A 19,051-nucleotide genomic window follows, 5' to 3' on the forward strand; every position below is an offset into this window, starting at 1 on the left:
TATTTACTGGCTTTTAAGTCACTGTTGGGTTAGTCTTTTCACAACCTGCCAGACTTCTTTAAACGCCTGGAGCCGTTGTTTGTGCCAAGTTTGGAGAATGGGTGTGTTGAGCTGTGCCCTCAGCACTTGAGTCCAGTCATGTTCTAACTGTTCGTTGATTTCCAGTCTTTTTTTTTTCTTTCAATAAGTGTTGCCTAGATTATAATAAACTTAGGGTCGTTTCCATTTTGCAAATATATACACATCTGTTGCAGCCTTCACTTCCTGTTTTTATAGACTTCAAGGTAAAACAAGTGAAAACTGAGGTCGCCCTGGATTTGCGCAATCCTGTTTGTATAGGTACCGCTCTGGACACCAGAAGTTTCCAGAGGCCTAATTGAACAGCTCAGATCCAGTTTCTCTTTTTAAAGATTTTTTGCTTTGCTTGTTGTTTGCTACAAATGTTATTCTTATCCCTTTTCAAGCAGCTATGATATTCAGTAGTTCTGCTGATTGTTTTTAACAAGTGAGATCAGGAACAAAGTTGTTTTGCACTAGGTATGCTGTGAGTTAGACTGGATAAAGACAAGCCTTATGAATACTGTTTTCTAGGAAATTGCCATACAGAGCAGATGACAGTTCTCCAAAAGTAGTTGGGTTGCTAGCTTTCACTATTATTGTGGGTTATTATCAAAAATATGGCAGAAGTGGGGAGAGAGGATGGGTTTGGGAATTGGGCATGTTTAGAATTACAAAGCTTATCACTTTTACCAAGATTCAGTGCGGATTTGGTTTGGCTAGTTGACATTTCCAAGTTTGCTACAAACATTTGATTAAAGTTAATTTTGACAGTTTTTGTCATTATTCATTGGTTTTATAGAGAAGAAGGTTGTGGAGTTCCTTATTTCACTGTTCCTGATGAAATCTAAATCTTTTCTATAGCTACAGAAAAGTGTTGCTGGGATTTTAACAGGAACTGTGTTAAACCTTGGGGGAGAATTGAAGTTTTTACTCTTTTGAGTCTTCCACTCTAGGAACATGGTATGCGTCCATTTACTTAGATTGTTTTGTTCCTTCCAGCAGCATTGCCTATTAACAGCACACATTTCGTCTGTGTTTTGTTAGGTTTGAACCTTAATCTTTCTATTCCCTCTCTCTTTGTCTCTTCCCCAGCCAGATTCTGTGGATGTCACATGTAAATAGAGATAGCCTTAGTTTTTCTTTTCTGATTTGTGTTTAGTTTTCTTTTCTTGCCTTATTCCACTGGTCACTATTTCTAGCACTGTTGAGTAAATGTATTGGACACAGACTGTCTCATGATCTTAGGAAGCATTGAATTTCCACCATTAAGTGTGTATGTTATAGACTTTTTATAACTAGGATGCACTTTATAAGATTCAGGAAGTTTCTCTACAGATTGTTTCTGAGAATTTTTATTTTGAATGAAGTTAAATTTTTGTCAAATACCCTTCTGTCTATTGATATATTTGTATCATTTTCTTCTTTACACTATTTATATGATGGATTTACATTAGTTGGTTTTTTAATGGTAAATCAGCCCTACTTCCCTAACATGAACACCACTTGATCGTAGTGTATAAATGTGCATCTCTTTTTCATACACGAATGACATTGCTAACATTTTGTTTATGGATTTTTTTACTCTGTTCATGGAGGATAGTGTTCTTCTGTAGTTTCTTTTTCGCTATGATGTTTGAGTGTTAGATAGTAACTAGTTTCCTGAAGTGAATGGGAAGTGACTTTCTGAAAGGGACGTGTATGGGACTAGTGTTGATTCTTCTTTAAACATTTTACATGATGCTGAAGTGAAACTGCTTGGTCCTAGAGGTTTTGTTTTTGTTTTTAATATTAATGTATTTATGTGAGGGTGGGGGTGAACTCTGTACCACACATCATGCTTGTAGAAGTCAAAGGATGATGTGTTGGAGTCAGTTCTTTCCTTCCACTGTATGGGTTCTGGGAATCAAATGAACTCAGGTTACTAGGCTTGGTGCTGGGTACCATTACCAGCTGAGTCTTCTTGCAGGCTCCCTAGAAATTTATTTTAGAAGTATTTAAAATTGTGAGTTAAATTTCCTGAACATGGCTTTCAGGTTGTTCAGATAGCCTCTATTTCATGTTCTTACAGGTTTTGGTAATTTGTGTTTAGAAAGCAAGCCGGTTTTCTTTGTTCAAATTGTCAAATTTATGTGTACCCTTGTATCTTTCATTACATACCTAGAGACTGTAGTGAGATCCGGGTGTTATTTCATGGACAAGTTGTGTTTCTTCCCATTTTTTCCTCCCGTTCTCTTTTTAGTGTCTTGCCAGAAGTTTGTTAATTTCGCTGATTTCCCCTCTTCATTTAGTTTCGTTGCTTCTTTTTTCTTTCCTGTTCTATTTTTCCTTTCTATTTATTCTTGTCTTATTCTTCTTCTACTGCTTGCTGTGGTTTTATTTTGCTCCTTTTCAAGCTTCTTGAGCTGTAATTTGCTGATCTGAGACATTGTGGACACTCTTGGCAATGTGCATTCTCCTTTCGTCACTGCTCGAGCTCTAGCGTACAGATTTTGTTACGTTGTATTTTTATTTTCATTCAGTGTAGTGTGTTCTCCAGTTTTCTTATGATTATAATTTATTTGCCATTTAATAAACTTTTAAAATAGTTTCTAGCTTGAGACTTCTAACTTCGCTATAAATATTCTTGTAGATCTCTGTTTTTGTGCATATGTGAGTGCTGGCAAACATGTGCCACAATATACATGTGGAGGTCAGGAAACAACATCAGCAGCCAGCTCTCACCTTTTATCTTGTTGAAGACAGGGTCTCTTTTGTTGTTGGCCACTGTATGTGCTAAGCTGGCTGGCCCATGGATTTCGGGGGATTCTCGTGTCTCCGCCTCTGTAGGAGCACTGGGATTACAGAAATGCAGATTGTACATGTTTCTGGGCTTCTGTCTTAGATTTCTATTGCTATGATAAAGACCATGACCAAAAGCAACTTGGGAAATAAAAAGTATGTTTCTCTCTCAGGTCACAGTACATCAATCACTGAAGCAAGTTAGGGCAGGACTCAAGGCAAGAACCTAGAGACAGGAACTGAAGCAAAACCCATGAGAAACTCTGCTTACTGCCTAGCTCCTCATGGTTTTCTCAGCCTGCTTTCTTAGAAATCCCAGGACTGTCTGCCCAGGGGTGGCTACCCCACTGGACTGGACCTTCCCACATCAGTCATTAATCAAGAAAATAAATATACTGCAGACTTGCCTACAGCCCATCTTGTGGAAGCGTTTTCTCAATTGAGGATCCTATTCCCAGATAACTCGAGCTGTGTCAAGTTGACAAAAACCAGCCAGCACAGGCTCTAAACTCAGGTCCTCATACCTGCATAGCAAGTACTTTACCCCCTGAGCCCTCTCCAGGCACTTGTATGACTTTTGTATGTCCTAATGCTTTCGCTTCTCTTGGGAAAATTCCTAAAAGTGCATTTATCATAGATTATATGTTTTCTAGGACATCTGTTGATAATTTATTGTAATAATAATTGATAAAACTCAGCTTGCAGTGGCTTGGGATTATTTCCAGAGGTCTTTCGTTACAAATATTTGAAAAACTCATTTGAGGTAGTCTTGGAGGGGATAGAGTTAGGTATTTATAGGAGCTGTTCTTACATTGTGGAAGATGAAAGCTGCGGATGTGATGAGTTTAAAGTAAGATATGATTTTAAACTGTTCTCTTAATGGAGTGTGAGACAAGAACATGAGCTTTCTTAATAGTGCAAGACAGCAGTAAGGCTTAAGAATGGAGGAAATGAGAGGACTGTACGTAAGACTGTGAATGTATCAATGGTAGTTTTGACTGCCATTTTTATTGCTGTAAATGTAAAATTAGACCAGTTTTCCAGGATGCTTTACATTATTTCAGTTACTTAGATATAGCAGAAACATATAGTTAGTTAGAATTAAGCTTATTCTTTTCCAGTATAACATATGAGTTGAGGATCAATGGGTCTTAGCAAGGGAGTGATTGAGTGGCATGTTATGGAACCCAGTTGGCTAGCAAAATAAAGGAGATGATGGCTTGAGATGGTAGTAAATGGGTCAGTAGATTACAGGACTCTGTGGATGTAAGGAATAGGTAGACTAGGAATGCCAGGCTGAATATAGTGGAGAGAAGGAAGTAATTATCAAAGAATAGGTTTGCAGAAATACAGATTTCAGAAGCTGCATGGTTTTTGGTGATTTACATTGTCTACAATATAAGGAAAAATATCGTTGAAGTTAAAGAAGTAAAGAAACACAGAGACCAAAAAGATTGACTTTCTGTGTTTAGGTTGAAGTCACATGACCCACAGGCATAATGATGGATTAAAGAAGACAGTGAATCAGGTGCCAAGTCATCAGTCTGTAAGTAGTGAGGGAGAACTTTGAGGGAAGTAGTTAATTCGCAACAAGGATGATGGGTAGCCAAGTCTGATCCCATGGTATTAAAAGAAACTGAAGTAGAGTGCAATTAAAGGAGGAAGGAGGCAATTGCCATGAGGGGACCTCTGCCCTTGGCACTAAACTACTTGAGAGCTCAGTAGAGAAGTATCTTCCAGAAGTACCCAAGTTTCAGCTAGAATAAGAAAGTACATTCAGAGAGATTGAGCAACACTGTTGTAGGATCTAGCAAAACCTGGAGATGCGAGATTTAAACTTGCTGTCTGCTCAAGTTTAGCATCAGTACCAGTTGTGGTGGGACTGAAGTGATTATTGATGGTATTGATAGTCTGCTAGATGAAGGTAGCAAATGTGTTACAGTTGAGAAAACATCTAAATATTAAGGAGTTATTGAGATGTGCTTCTGTTTTTTAAGGTCCAAGTTTAAAGATCTTTTGGCAAGTTTTTTGCCCAATCTACTGTTTTTTTCTTTCTTTTATTATTATTACTATTTTTAGTAGCATGATGCTGAGAGTACAGAATTTATGTATACTCAGTTTCTTGTCTCTCTTATGGGCTTGGACGTTTTCATGTGTTTAGTGATTTCTTATTCTCATACTCTGACATGCTCACTTATTCTCCTGGGTGGTTTGGATTTTGTAAGTTTTATGGCTGAACACTGTGATTTCTTGTCTGTTTCTTTAATTTTCAGTGTGTATGTGTATGTGTGTGTGTGTACATAAACATTCTGTTATTTTCTTTTATTTCTCTCTGTTTCCTATAGAAGACAGGATTTGGCCCTTTTTTTTTTTTTGCAAATTTTACTTTATTTTCTTGATAACACCAAATCTGAATTTTCAGAAAGAAATTCCTAACTATGGGGACTAATGTGTGATGCTTCCACATGACAAGACATGATACTGGGGTTAAGATTTTATTTTTGCAAGAATCTGTGGGGAGGATAGTGAAAATGCCATCAGTAAAGCTTAAATGATCCCATATAATACAAACATTTTACAAATAAGATGCAAGTAGGTGTTGAAGAAGAATAAAATCTTAAAGACATTCCATTACACATCTGCATTTTCCATATTCTTTATAATTAATTTCTTATAACTTATAATGGAGAAAAGAAAGAGTAAACGTGACTTAGAAATAAAACTAGTTAACAGATTATGCAATGTGCTAAATTTATTTTAACACTATTCTGTTATAAAATTAAATTAAATGTAGAAGTATACATTTGTGTATATCTGGTTTTTTGTTTTTTGGTTTGTGTGGGGTTTTTTAGATTTTTATGTATATGGGTGTTTTGCCTCCTTGTATGTCTGCACCATGTGTGTTTCTAATGCTCTCAGAGGCTAGAAAAGGGCGCTGGATCCCCTGAAACTGAAGTGACAGATGGTGTGAGCTGCCGTATGGGTGCTAGGAATCAAACCCAGGACCTTTGAAAGAGCTCTTAATCACTAGCCATCTTCCAGTCCCCCATTTGTATATGTCTTAAAGAAAATGATATTTTTGGTAAACTATTATTTTGATTAAATTCTACTGACAACAAGTGGTAGCCAATACATCTGATTTTAAAAAATAATTTATGCTGATTATAAGTCAAAAAGTTTAAATATAAAGATTGATGATTTCAGTGTTAAAATTTCAGTGTTAAATTGTTGGCAGAACATACTTTTGTTAAAAGAAAATAGTTTTGGTTTAAAAGTAAGAACTTAAAATTAGTATCAGTTCTTTTTTAATTTTGGTCATAGTGTATATATCTTCTTCCTGTAAATATTTAGGTATGGTTGATATAGTGTATACCCCAATTAACTTATCTGGGGGTCAGAGAACAGAACAGCCACTATATTAAACATAGAGGTTAGGCAGTGGTAGCACATGCTTTTAATCCTAGCATTCTGGAGCCAAAGATCCATCTGGAGTTTAAGGCCACACTGGAAACAGCCAGGCATGATGGCACATACCTTTAACTCCAGCACTTGAGATCTCATGTTTTGCTTGGGAAAGACACATGCCTTTAATCCCAAGAAGTGATGGCAGGAAGCAGAAAGGTATATAAGGTGTGAGGACTAGGAACTAGAGGCTTTTAAGCTTTTAGACTTTTAGCATCTGTTCAACTGAGATTCATTCGGGTGAGGACTCAGAGGCTTATCGGCTGAGAAGTTGGCGAGGTGAGGTTAGTTGTGGCTTGTTCTGCTTCTCTGATCTCTCAGTTTTCACCCCAATATCTGGCTCTGGGTGTTTTTTTATTAATAAGATTGTTTAGAAATTCATGTTACATTTAGGCATCTGGTTTTACATGTTTTTATTCAACAAGTATTTTAATCAGCACTAACTCTATCTTAAGTTGCTCTTAAATACTTTTGATACACTTATGAACAAATTACGGGTAGTCTGCTGGGTAGTGATCTGCTAGTATACCTCTTAGTGAGAGGAGTGCTTGTAGAGGGTGTGTGTGTGTGTGTGTGTGTGTGTGTGTGTGTGTGTGTGTGTGTGTGTTTGTGTGGTGACCCAATCCTAGGTCTTCTGTATGCTAGACAAGTCAGCTCTTCCAGTAAGTACTACACCACTGCCCTAGTCCATTTAAAACTATGTCACTGCAAACACCGAACAGAACAGAAGAAAACAGTCTGAGACACTAACCTCCTTTTGTTTTGTTAGATTAAGGAACTTCAGCAGGCCTTAACAGTCAAACAGAATGAAGAACATGACCGGCAGAAGAGAATAAGCAACACCCGCAGGATGATAGAGGATTTGCAGAATGAGCTCAGGACTGCAGAGAACTGTGAGAACCTTCAGCCTCAGATTGATGCTATCACAAATGATCTGAGGCGAGTTCAAGAGGAAAAGGGATTGTGTGAAGGCGAGATCATTGATAAACAAAGAGAAAAGGAGATGCTAGAGAAGCAGAAACGGAGTAAGTTTCCTGAGGGCAAAGAATAGTTTATAAAATGGAGACTTGCTTATTTCCCCTAATCTCACCCCTCATACTGATTTCATAGCTCAAACTTGAGTTCTTTGGTCCATTCTAGTCTGTTGATCTGAATGCTGGGTACATACAGTTGAAAGGGATTCAGGAAAAGTGGTGCTCTCCTTCCTTTCCTTAAGTCTAGCAGTTCACCGCGACCCTCCTGCTTCTGTTATTACATCATACTTCAGTGCTGCTTAATTAACTTTACAGACCTTAGTTTCCTGTTTTCTCTAAGTGTAGATTTTAGCTCAAAATGCCCTGCCCGCCCTCCCTCCCTCTCTCTCTCTCTCTCTCTCTCTCTCTCTCTCTCTCTCTCTCTCTCTCTCTCTCTCTCTCTCTGTCTTTCTGTGTTTGTTTTTGTCAGACAGGGTTTCTCTGTGTAGCCCTGGTTGTCCTAGAACTCGCTCTTGTAGACCAGGCTGGCCTTGAACTCACAGAGATCCACCTGCCTCTGCCTCCCGAGTGCTGGGATTAAAGATGTGCCCCCACCACCGCCTGACCTCCTTTTTATTGTAATTTTCAAAATGACTATATTAGTAATGCTGACATTTGTTACTGTGATAGTTGTCGGTGTCAAGTATACATTTTGTATGCTCGGGTATTAATGCAGCACTCCCATTCTTGCTTTTCGTATTCAAGCCTTCCTATCTATCTCTGCTTTCTGTTTTCAAAATGAAATTTTACTGGGGACCGTAAGTGTATGTACTTTCTTAACAGATAGACTTCTAAACTTATTTACAGCTGGGTACATTATAATTGAATTGCCTTTTACTGGTAACATTTTTAAGGGTTTTAATTTGCCTTTTTTTAGAAAACACTATTTGTTGTAGTTTATCTTTAAATTAAAAAGAAGTTAATATTTGTGTAGCTGGGCATACAGTTGCCACTGGGCACACATAGAGGTCAGAGGACAATCTTCTGGAGTTGGTTTTCTCCTCCTACCACCGTGTGATCCCTGGATCACACTGAGGTCCTCAGGCTTGCAGAATGAGAACTTCCATCCACTGGGCTATTTCACCAGCCCAGCAGTTCCTTCAGTCTGGAAAGAGGAAAATCCAACTTACTTGTCACACTGTTTTTCTGAATTTTGCATCTTGCTGTCCTGCTTCCATTGAACCAGGTTGTTTCCACGGCCTTCTCCATGGTCCTCAGCTGGGGTTTGTCTCCTACTGCTCCTGCACTGAGTAAATCTGTTTAAGAATAGACGCTGAAAATTAATTTCAGTGTTTTTGTGTTACCTGAGAACATTTTAAATTTAGTATTCCCCTTTCTTGATCTTGTTATATATCCAGTTCTACATTAAAGGTGGAACTAAATACCTTTTCTTTTTTCCTCTCAGGAAAAAAAAATTCTCATGGCCCTTGCCACTGTCTTCTGCTAGAAAAACTACTCTTTTTTGTCTTTTTTATCCCCAGGTGCTCTGGTTTTCAATGGCTTCAGGGTCCTTTTTATCTTAGGTGTTCAGTGATTTTAGAAAGATTTTGGAAGATTTTTCCTGGCTGGTATTTATAACCTCTAGACTTAAGATATTCTGTATTGTTTACAGGTTGACATACTAATGTTTTCAGAGAAATGATACTTTTCCTTCCAATTTTAGGTGTGGGTGATCACATCATACGTTTTGACAATCTTATGAATCAAAAGGAAGATAAGCTGAGACAGCGGTACCGGGACACATACGATGCAGTCTTGTGGCTGAGAAATAACAGAGATAGGTTTAAGCAAAGAGTCTGTGAGCCCATAATGCTCACGGTAAGAAGTTTCATTCATTTTTGTAATATCGGTTTGTTTTACTATTGGGATAGTCGTAGATTTTTGTTGCTATAAGTAGGCCTGCCAGGTGTTGCTGGCACACACCTTTAATACCCAGCACTCAGGAGGCAGAGGCAGGCAAATCTCTGTGAGTTCGAGGCCAGCCTGGTCTATATAGTGAGTTCCAGGACAGGCTCCAAAATCTACACAAAGAAACCCTGTCTCCAAAAAAAGAAAAAAAAAATGTTGAAAGCGATGTTTGACAAGCAAGAAAATCATCTCTTATAAAAGCTGTCTGAGGATTTTGTAACTGAAGCAAGTAATTGATATAAAAATAATTGATAGTGTTGATGACTGGGTCATCAGGAATAGAAAATCTATAGCAAATAATTTAGTGAAATTTGGTCATAAGTTTAATAGAATAATTTCCATCAAACTATCAGGTGATTAATTTGGCTTTTTAAAGGGATGTAAGAGTAAGAAAACACATTTCTTAATGGTGATATACTAGATATAGATAAATAAGATTAGAACCTGCCCCCAAAATAACCAAAGAATTATTTTTTCTAGGTACTTTTTTTTTTGAAAAATTTTAATAGATCTTTGCAGAATTCATGACAAGCCCTATTTCCTCTAACTTATACTTTATTAAGAATAGCATAGATTTAATTCGTATTATATCTGACATTAGTTAAATCCATATCCATAATACATTCTTTTCTTCACAGTTGCATGTGCCTATAACCGCAGCTCTCAAGAGGCTGGGGCAGGAGGATTTAGAGTTTGATGCTAGCCTCAGCTACATGACAAGTTCCATTGTAGCCTGGGTTACATAGTAAAACCTTGTACGCCAAAACCAAACAGAAACAACAGCAAAGAGAATATTTTTCCAAAATTAAGAAGAGAATTTATATTTAGTGTATTCTCATTGTTTTGATCTGCTGTGGACTGAAAAAAAATCCTTGCTATAAGTTATAATGCATGTGATTACTTACACATTTTTTAAAAAAATCAGTCCAGTAATAGTTCAGAACTTAACCAGATTTGTCATCTGATTATCTTAACTACATAGCTCATCCCCAGGTCACATCACTAGTTGGAGTATATTTACATTCTTAAGAACATCTAAGTATTTAAGATAAAAAAAAATGTATTCTACTTTTCCAGCCTTCATGTAGTGACTTTTCACTTTTTTTTTATTTTTATTATTTAGAAATTTCCTATTTATTTTACATACCAACCACAGATCTCCCTCTCCTCCCTCCTCCTACCCCCTCAGCCGTCCTCCCCAAAACACACACCCATTCCCACCTCTCCCAAGGCAAGGTCTCGCATGGGGAGTCAGCAGAGCCTGGTACATTCAGTTGAGGCAGGTCCAAGCCCCTCCCCCCTGCACCAAGGCTGGTGTCCCACCATAGGCACTGAGCTCCAAAAAACCTGCTCATGCACCAGGGATGGATCCTGATCCATGTGCCTGGGGGCCCCCCAAACAGTTCAAGCTAAACAACTGTTTTGAGTATCCAGAGGGCCTAGTCCAGTCCCATGGGGGCTCCACAGCTGTTGGTCCACAGTTCATGAGTTTCCACTAGTTTGGCTGGCCGTCTCTGTACATTTTCCCATGATCTCAATGTCCCTTGCTCATACAATCCCTCCTCTCTCTCATCCATTGGATGGCACCTGGCCATGGTTCTCTGCATCTGCTTCCATCAATTACTAGATGAAGGCTCTATGATGACAGTTAGGGTATTCACTAATCTGATTACTGGAGTAGGCCAGTTCAGGCACCCTCTTGACTATTGCTAGTAGTCTAAGATTGGGTCATCCTTGTGGATTTCTGGGAACTTCCCTAGCACCCTGTTTCTCCCTGTTCCCATGATGTCTTCATTTATCATGGGATCTCTTTCCTTGCTCTCCCACTCTGTCCCTGTTCGACTTTTCACTTTTCTTACTTCGCTTTCCCTTCGTATTTATATGTACACTTACCTAACCCTTAAGTCTACTTGAAAATGAACCTACATTGGCAAGTTAAGAATATATACATTGAAAGTGTTAGTCATATAACTTGTTCTGTTTCTGTGATTTATTTCTAATGACTCCATTCTAGAATTGGAGAAATGTGGAAAAGATTTACAGATATTATTCTCAAAGTAATATTTATAATAACAACTGTACTTTATATTAACACAGTAATATGCATAATGAAGAAAATTCATAAAGATACTGATAGGTAAGATAGTCACCTTTTATTTTCACAATGGAATACAGTTCAACCATTAAAATACTGTTGTGGGGCTGGGGTGATAGTTCATTTGGTAAAGTGCTTGCAAAGAACTGAATTTGATCCCCCAGAACCCATGTAAAAAAACCAACCATGCTGGTGTGCTCATAATCCTAGCACTAGGGAGGTGGAAGCAGATGGCTCACTGGGGTTCTCTGCCAGCCATTCTAGCCTTCTTGGTGAATACCGGGCCAGCAGGGGATCCTACCTCACAAAACAAGGTAGATGGCAGATGAGGAACAATAATGATTGTCCTCTGTCCTCTACTTATACAAATGTATATGAACCTGTATACATGCATACACATAAACAAAGCTATAGGTTAGGTCTAATAATAAATGAATGAGTTTATGACATGTTAATGAATTATAAAGTAGGTTGAATAGGGTATATAGAAATTTTTCATTTAAAAAATGTGAAACAGGAGACTACATCAACTAGATGATCGCAAGAGTGGTATCTGCTCTACTTTCCAGTCTGTATCTTACTCCTTTGTGAAGGTGTAACTCTAAAATTCTTTTAAAAGTTTAGTTTCCACTAAATACCAGAAAGAAAGGAGCAGGATTTTAAGAAACAGGAAGATGAACTAATATGTTGGATAAATTTTACTTGAGGATATGCATTATCCCTGGAAAAAAGGATAAATTATCCACTGTTAGAATGGCACAAACTGGCTAGTGACCAGAATGACTATTTGTGAGATTTCAGAGAATTGAATGGCCATGGAATGAACTCTCTACACAAGATGAGGGCTTTTGGTTCTCAAATGGAAAGATACTTCTAATAAATACACCCTGGAAAAACTTGAGAACCAAATCCTATGCTGGCTCATCCAGAGCAATTATTTTTGTCCAGTCTAAAAGTTGAAGTGAACATCAGCTTACATTTTCATTCATTTGCACTTCCAATAAAGTAATTAAATATGAAAAGAAAAAGTGTGAAATGACAGACACCAGAGTGTGTGCTTGGATAATTGTATCTTACAGAGATTATTGTCTATGCATTCCCATTTTTCTACACTGCTGATGTTTTCTAGAGAATAGTATTGACCAATGTTTATATAATAAACCTTTTTTTAAAAAAACTATATTATCTCTTTTTTTTTTTTTAAGCAATATTGGAAATTGAATCTAGGGCCTATTATGTAGTAAACAAGTGCTCTCCCACTAAGCTATATCACCAGACTAGAGCCCTGGTTAAAAATAGCATGTTTCATGATAGAACATCCTGTGTGAATACCTTGTCTTTCATCTAGCTCTCCTGTGAAATCTAATAGATTCAGTGTTCGCTGTATGGTGCTTTGCTTTGCATTTTGCTCATTCATCTGTTATAAAGATTTAATATTCTTGAGACAGTCTCCCTTTACCTGTTTTAATATCTTTCATAGAACTGAGCCACTTGTGCTGTAGTGTCTAATTAGTAAATATTTTTTGACATGTTAGTAAAAGTTGTGTGTGGTAGTCTGTGCCTATAATACCAGTACCTATGAGGTTGGTGTAAGAGAGGACCACAAGTTTGAGGCCTACAGCACAAGCCACATAATGAACTGCAGGTAGAATCACATAGTAGGGAAAAAAAATCAAAACCCCAAGTAACTAAGTGTATGTTGTAGTGATGCAAACCTTTGACTTCTTGAGGGCTCCGATAGCTGATTGACATAACAAGTTTTTTCCACGTGTCTTAAAGTATGGTTTTGTACCTATAAGCTATTGCCAAGTATAATAGGAAGTGTTTTTGAAGATTGAGAAGAAAAGTACTAAGTTTGGGGAAATATAGGAGCTGTTTGTATTTGTGGGTAGCAGTCTCCAACTTGAGTGAGTTAAGCAGAAGGAAACTAAAGCTGTATCTAAGATAATTGAAAACTCATTGTGCAGCAGAGCCTCATGTGATTGTTCTGAGTAACAAATGAAATGTTTTGAAATTACTTAGCAGTAAATTTAATCTAGTCAAATCCAAGATGTATGTGCATACACTCTAATATTATCAATGGGTTTCAGAAAAACTAATTTTTCCCTTTTTTAGATTAATATGAAAGATAATAAAAATGCAAAATATGTTGAAAATCATATTTCATCAAATGACTTAAGAGCCTTTGTGTTTGAAAGTCAAGAAGATATGGAGATTTTCCTCAGAGAGGTAAGTAGTAACCAGCAATATGTTATGATTGACAAGGCACCTTCTGATTTTCTCCTTTGTGGGTTTATAATCTTCTGTATTCTCTGAAAAAATATCATCTTCCTTATCCTCAATACACTTCCTCAGTTTGTTAATGTAAAGTGACCTGAGAGAAGTTTTAAAATGTTAGTATGTCGGGCTGGAGAGATGGCTCAGTGGTTAAGAGCACTGACTGCTCTTCCAGAGGTCCTGAGTTCAATTCCCAGCACCCACATGGTGGCTCACAACCATCTGTAATGAGATCTGGCGCCATCTTCTGGCCTGCAGGGACACATGCAGGCAGAACACTGTATATATAATAAATAAATAAATCTTTAAAAAAAAAAAAGTTAGTATGTCCATCACAACTGAAACTCCTCCATTCTACTTGTGTCAACATTGTTTTCTCTTTTGCAGTATGGAAAAGGTTCAGGTTTGAGTTTGTTTGTTTTTAATCCTGTTGGGGTGGAGATGGTTTTTTGGTTTGGTTTGTTTTTTTGGGTTTGTTTGTTTGTTTGTTTGTTTGTTTAAGACCAAATTTCTTACTCACCTAGAGCTTACCAGTTAGAGTAGGCTGGCTGGCCAGCGAAGTCTGAGAGATCTGCCTATCTCCACCTCCTCCACACTGGGATTACAAGTGTGCACGCCTGCCCTCCCTCTTTTTATATGGGCTCTGGGGATCAAACTCTATCCTTGTGCTTACAAGGCACACACTTTATCCCTTAAGCCCTTTCCCCAGCCCAATGTTTTTTGGTTTTTGGGGTTTTTTCTGATTTTTTGAGGTAGGGTTTCTCTGTACAGCTTTGCACCTTTCCTGGATCTCACTCCATAGACCAGGCTGGCCGTGAACTCAAAAAGATCCACCTGCCTCTGCCTCCCGAGTGCTGAGATTAAAGGTGTGCGCCACCACCACCCAGCTCCAATGTATTTTTTACATATCTTTTGTTAAATGTATGCTTTATGGCCTGTCTTAGTTGGGGTTTCTGTTGCTGTGAAGAGACACTCAGACCACAGCAATTCTTATAATGAAAAACATTTAACTGGGGCTGGCTTACAATTCAGAGGCTTAGTCCATTATCAATGAATTATGTGTTCTTGCCCCACATCTTTGCCAACATGTGCTGTTGTATTAGTCAAGATTAGCTAAGAATCAGAACTGATGGAATGAACATGCATACATATGAAAGGGACTTACTAGAGTAGCTTATAGTCCAAGTAGTCCAATAATACTGTCTCCTGATGGAAAAACCGAAGATCCAGTAGTTGTTCAGTCCACCAGACTAGATTTCTCAGCAATCCCAGTCTGGTGCTGGAGTCCCAGGGAGGTTCTATACACCTGCAAGTTTTCTGTCCATGTTGGAATCCCAAAGAAGTAGGTTCTAACACTAGCAAAGGAATGGCTAGGATAGAAGAAGTTGCCAGTGAGAGCAAGGGCAAGCAGACAGAAAGCACAGCTTCCTTCTTCCATGTCCTTTCGTGTGGGCTGCCACCAGAAGGTGTGGTCCAGATTTAGGGTGGGTCTTCTGACCTCAATGATCCAACCAAGATTATCCATCACAGCCATTCTTTGTTTTATTGATCTTTGCCATCCTGACTGGGATAAGATGAAATCTCAGAGTAACTTTAATTCACATTTCCCAGATGGCTGAGGGTGTGAGGGTTTCTGTGTTTCTCGGCTCTTTGTTTCACCTTTGGGAACTCTGCTTAGTTCATGCCTCATGTTTTAAAATGGCTTGTTTGTTTTCTTGATGTTCCACTTTTTCTTGGTTTGTTGTTATTTATATATGCTATACACTAACCCTTTTCCATGAGTGAATTCTTTATTTTAGATATTGCATTTTATTTATCTAGAGTTTCTATTAAAATCTGTTTGTTTACTATGTCCACTAGGGTTGGCTATCTGTTTATTCAGTATGGTAATAGTTTTCTTGAACAAGCTTAACTACTTTAAAATTTGTGTGTGCTAAATCTGACATTTGTGTTCCTGTGAGGTCAGTTTCTGACTGCTTTTTCTCTTAGCTATGATAGCATTTAATTTTCATACATAAGAATTTTATTGTTCACTAGAGTTGCAGATCATACCCCTAGGGTCAGTTACCTTCTGAAGAGACTGACTAGCAGTGAACTTAATTGGACTCAAACTTCAAACTGTTAGCAACTGAAGGGTGTGTGTGTGTGTGTGTTGGCATAGCATGTGGAATCCAGAGGTCACCATCTTGTGTCTTCCTCTTTCCATCCACATAATTTTTTTTTTTCCATCAGAGGTTTTTTTGGTTTATTACATGATATAAAAGTGCTTGCAATGACACTCCAGAGAACAGGCCCTGCACCTCGCCAGGGCAGCCCAATAGACCCATAGACGAGGGACCTTGAACCAGACGAATGATTCCTTGCAATGAACACTTGAAAGTAGAGATGTATGGACCAAGGAGTATATGGTGTGACTTGTTGGGTCACACTGCAGCTTCTATGATGAAATTTTTAAACCCTCCCCCTCTTTTTTTAATTTTTCTCATTTTATTTTCTTCTTTTTTTCTCCTGAATTTTATTTTATTGGAAGTGAGGTGCAGGTGTGGAGGGTGGATGCGAAGGGATGGGGAATGAATTGAATCAAGATAGATGATGTAAAAAACACATAGAATAAATAAATTTTATTATTAAAAAAATTGTGCTTGCAGTGGATACAGAATTATGGAAATCCAGTCATAGGAAACTCCACATTATTTTTTGAAACAGAGTCTCTTGCTTAATGTGGAACTTACTGATTGGCTAGGTTGACTGGCTAATAAGCTGTAGGGATCCTCCTGTCTCTGTACCTACCCAGTGCTTTAGTTATAGATACATGCTGCCCTACCCAGCTTTTATGTGAGTATTAGGTATGAACTCATGACAGGCACTTTGTGTACTGAGCCATCTCCCTGGCCCTCCTGTTCAGCGCCCCCTCCTACTTCTGTTTGCTGCCTTCTCATGGTCCACTGAAAATTTTCTATGCATTTTCAGTTGAAGAATCAGCCAAAGATTGAAACAGATTCGAGTATTGTGAAGCTTCTCACTTGGCAGGATCCTGCCAAGAATTATTAATGAAAGTATAACTGCTATCTATATACTTTGAAGCCAGTTCCAAACATTCTGTTTCATCTGAAAATTCGGTACATATTTCTGAAAGAAATGCACTCTCAGATGGGTGTAAGGCCACATACCTGTAATCCCAGCCCTTGAGAGGCTGAGGCAGAAGATTGTGAGTTTGAGGCCAACTTGGGGTACATAGTGAGTTCCTGTCCACAGAATAAGTAAGACCTCGTCTTGAGCAGAAAAACCAAAAGCAGAGAAACCCATAAAGTAGAAAAGCTCATATTGAATTTTTTTTTTATTTTTATTTTGCAATACAATTCAGTTCTACATATCAGCCATGGATTCCCTTGTTCTCCCCCCTCCCGCCCCCCTCACCTTCTCCCCAGCCCACCCCCCATTCCCACCTCCTCCAGGGCAAAGCCTCCCCCGAGGACTGAGATCAACCTGGTAGACTCAGTCCAGGTAGAACCAGTCCCCTCCTCCCAGGCCGAGCCAAGCGATCCTGCATAGGCCCCAGGCCTCAAACAGCCAACTCATGCAATGAGCACAGGACCCGGTCCCACTGCCTGGATGCCTCCCAAACAGATCAAGCCAATCAACTGTCTCACCCACTCAGAGTGCCTGATCCAGTTGGTGACCCCTCAGCCATTGGTTCATAGTTCATGTGTTTCCATTCGTTTGGCTATTTGTCCCTGTGCTTTATCCAACCTTGGTCTCAACAATTCTCGCTCATATAAACCCTCCTCATTCTTGCTAATTGGACTCCCAGAGCTCCACCCGGGGCCTAGCCATGGATCTCTGGCTCATATTGAATTTGTGGGGAGTAAAGTTAAAGGGAAAAAATAAAAGATAATGAATGCTTTGCTTAAATTGCTGATCATCCTAGCAATGCCAGTGGGAGTATGGTGACTTTAGAAATTATTTCAACTAAGCACATGGTAATTAATATTGTCTCTTATTATTGATTTAGGTTCGTGACAATAAGAAGTTAAGAGTAAACGCTGTTATTGCTCCCAAGATTTCATATGCAGACAAAGCACCTTCAAGATCTCTGAATGAGTTAAAGTAAGTTGAAAGTATTATTAGAACTAATTTGAACACTGAATAATTTTAAGTGATTTTTAATTCTTCATATAGTGTTTGGTATAAGCTGTATTAGTCTGTCTTAGGTGATCTGCTGAAGTCTAAGCAGAAAAGTTCACACTTAGGAATGTGCCAGGTTTCATGTTTCATACAGGTGATTTTTCAAATTAGAACAGTATTAGATTAGTTAAAGAAACATACTACATATCTTTTACTAGAAGTAAAAGACATAGGTTAGCCATTGGAAATAGGAAGTAATGAATCATTTTCTAATGTAAAAATAATTTCTGTGCCGGGTGGTGGTGGCATATGCTTTATCCCAGCACTTGAGAGGCAAAGGCAGGCAGATCTCTGTGAGTTCGAGGCCAGTCTGATCTTCAGAGCAAGTTCCAGGACAGCAAGGGCTCTTAAATAGAGAAACCCTGAGTCAGGAAAATTAATAATAATAATAATAGTAATAATATCTGTAACGGCTAAATGTAAAGAAATGCAGTTTTATACAGTTATATGTAAATATCTAATCTCTGGATATAACTAGACATTCTTAATTTAAGAAATTAAGAACAGGAACAGAAAAAGATAGTTTGTAAAAAAAAAAATTGTAATCACAAAAGGCTTAAGCTTAGCAGCAAGGAAGAAAATAGCACAAGTGATTTTAAAATATAAAAAGCTTTTTTCTCTACCATTATTAAAATGTATCTTAGTTACTTTTCTTTCTTTGTTTTTTTTTTTTTGTTGTTGTTGTTGTTGTTTGTTTTGCTGTTGTTTCATGACAGGGTCTCACTGTGTAGCTTTGTCTGGAACTCACTGTGTAGACCAGGCTGGCCTTGAACTTACAGAGATCCACCTGCCTCTGCCTCCCAAGTGCTGAAATTAAAGGCATGTGCCACTACCTCCAGCTTTAATTACTTTTCTATTGCTGTGAAGAGACACATGGCAAAAACAACTTTAAAAAAAGAATTTAATTAGGGGCTTGCTTACAGTTTCAGAGAATTAATAGAATCCATGACCAATGTGGTGGGGTGTGTGGCACCTGGCAGGCAGGCATGGCACTGGAGCAGTAGCTGAGAACGCACATCTGATCCACAGGCACAAAGCAGAGAGAAACTGGGCCTGGTGTCGGCTTCCAAAACCTCAAAACCTACCCCCAATGACACCTCCTCCAGTAAGATCACACCTCCTAATCCTTCCCAAACAGTTCTGCCAACTGGGGACCAAGTGTTCACACGTGAGCCCGTGGGGGCCACCTCTCATTCAGACCACCACACTGTCTTTGACTTAGTGCTTATTGACTACTGTCAACAATCAGGCCGTATGTCTGTGAGTGCACATA

General features: G+C 38.4%; 1 protein-coding gene across 2 annotated transcripts in view; it reads left to right on the forward strand.

Moving 5' to 3' along the window:
- Smc5 (structural maintenance of chromosomes 5) overlaps positions 1–19,051 on the forward strand; it is a 72,780-nt gene that overhangs the window by 22,782 nt on the left and 30,947 nt on the right. For both annotated transcript variants that reach the window (XM_059259668.1, XM_059259676.1), the window contains exons 9-12: positions 7,070–7,325; positions 8,977–9,131; positions 13,432–13,545; positions 17,606–17,700. In XM_059259668.1, coding sequence (XP_059115651.1) covers positions 7,070–7,325; positions 8,977–9,131; positions 13,432–13,545; positions 17,606–17,700 — 620 coding nt within the window. The remainder of the gene's footprint in view (positions 1–7,069; positions 7,326–8,976; positions 9,132–13,431; positions 13,546–17,605; positions 17,701–19,051) is intronic.

The sequence above is a fragment of the Peromyscus eremicus genome, chromosome 1 (assembly GCF_949786415.1).
Source record: "Peromyscus eremicus chromosome 1, PerEre_H2_v1, whole genome shotgun sequence".
In the NCBI taxonomy this organism is placed as follows: domain Eukaryota; kingdom Metazoa; phylum Chordata; class Mammalia; order Rodentia; family Cricetidae; genus Peromyscus; species Peromyscus eremicus.